The 1,361-nt window shown below is 35.6% G+C and overlaps 1 protein-coding gene across 1 annotated transcript; it reads left to right on the top strand.

The window, feature by feature from the left end:
- Window positions 1-294: 294 nt before the first annotated feature.
- Window positions 295-1,358, top strand: LOC109005525 (the record flags this gene model as incomplete). Its single annotated transcript, XM_035686978.1, has 3 exons — window positions 295-316; window positions 423-537; window positions 710-1,358. Coding segments are annotated over 3 exons (786 nt in total), but the record flags the coding sequence as incomplete, so codon positions are not given.
- Between the last annotated feature and the right edge of the window lie 3 nt (window positions 1,359-1,361).

The following is a 1,361-nucleotide window of genomic DNA, read 5'->3' as shown; positions in this document are numbered from 1 at the left end:
CACACAGTTTGTTTATTTTCTTTCATGAGAAGAAAGAACGAAAAAGCTTTACTCCAAGAATCTTTTAGTGCTTTAGTTAATCCCATCGAAAGTAAAGTATTAAAAAGAAATATTATTGGAATAGTACTTTACGTGGCCAATAAGACAAGAAATGATACTTGGCGGACCCCATTATTATATTATATATACATAGTAGTAGAGTTGAATGCTATATATATCATCATCATTCATGAAAACCTTTATATTACAAATCATATAGATGAAAGCCAATTAAAGTGGGGCTGAACTGGGAAGCTGCTTTCATTAATTTGTTGCTGTGAGTATTGATGGTTAATATTACATGCTTTGTATTTATATATAAATGCAGCTTTTTTCCAAATAATTTTTGGTAATTAACTTAATTTTATAAGCCAGGAAATTAGCTGACAGCAAGATCTACAGAATACGACTAGTACTAGAGAACAAGCTAGCCATCCATCATTCATCAGAGGTTCAAACCACATTCATCCAATCTGAAAATCTGATCCCATTTTCCAGGTACGAATAATTTGAAAGGACAAAAAAAATAATGCATGAGAATACCAACATCGTGCATGTATGTATATATAGGTGTGCAGTCATGACTAATTTAAAGAATTTCTCTCTATTTATTATTTGTTGTGTGTAATATATATAAAGAGAGGCCAATGGAGAATATTCAACATTTCAGCCACCCTCATCCCTTGAAGTCAATCCTCCTTAATGAAGTGGATGGTTATCTTGGTTATTGTAAAATATGCTGTCAAAGAATAGAAGGGGTTTCTGATGATGGTTACGGATGCAAAGAGTGCCGTTTCTACATACATAAGTCATGTGCTGTATTTCCCTATGAGTTGCAGCATCCCTCACATCCCAAACATCTTCTTCTCCTCCAACTACATTCTTGGGAAAAATGTGCTAATTGCAACTCCGATCAGTTCGACTTTAAATATAAGTGTCCTCATTGTCATGAGTTTTATCTTTGTCCTGAATGTGCATTTCTACCGCTCACCAAAAAAGCTGAAAATCATGACCACCCATTGACCCTTATGCAAAAATTATTGCCATTCAAGTGTTATGGTTGTAAGGATGAAGGCAATGGCATGTTCTACTTTTGTTCCACCTGTTCGTTTACGGTCCACTCAAAATGTACATCTTTACCATTGATTGTACGGCTGCCCACCATACAAAATGCAATTCATAGCCATCCATTGACCCTTATGCTAGCACTTACGATCTCCCTCACTTGCGATGCTTGTGGGAATAAAACTAAGGGCATGTTTTACTTTTGTGCCATTTGTTCATTTGTGGCCCACCTAGATTGTGCCCTTTCACCATCAATA

This window comes from Juglans regia, unplaced genomic scaffold (genome assembly GCF_001411555.2).
Source record: "Juglans regia cultivar Chandler unplaced genomic scaffold, Walnut 2.0 Scaffold_24619, whole genome shotgun sequence".
Lineage (NCBI taxonomy): Eukaryota > Viridiplantae > Streptophyta > Magnoliopsida > Fagales > Juglandaceae > Juglans > Juglans regia.
Note: the sequence above shows the minus strand (reverse complement) of the source record. Positions and strands in the feature narration are given on the sequence as shown.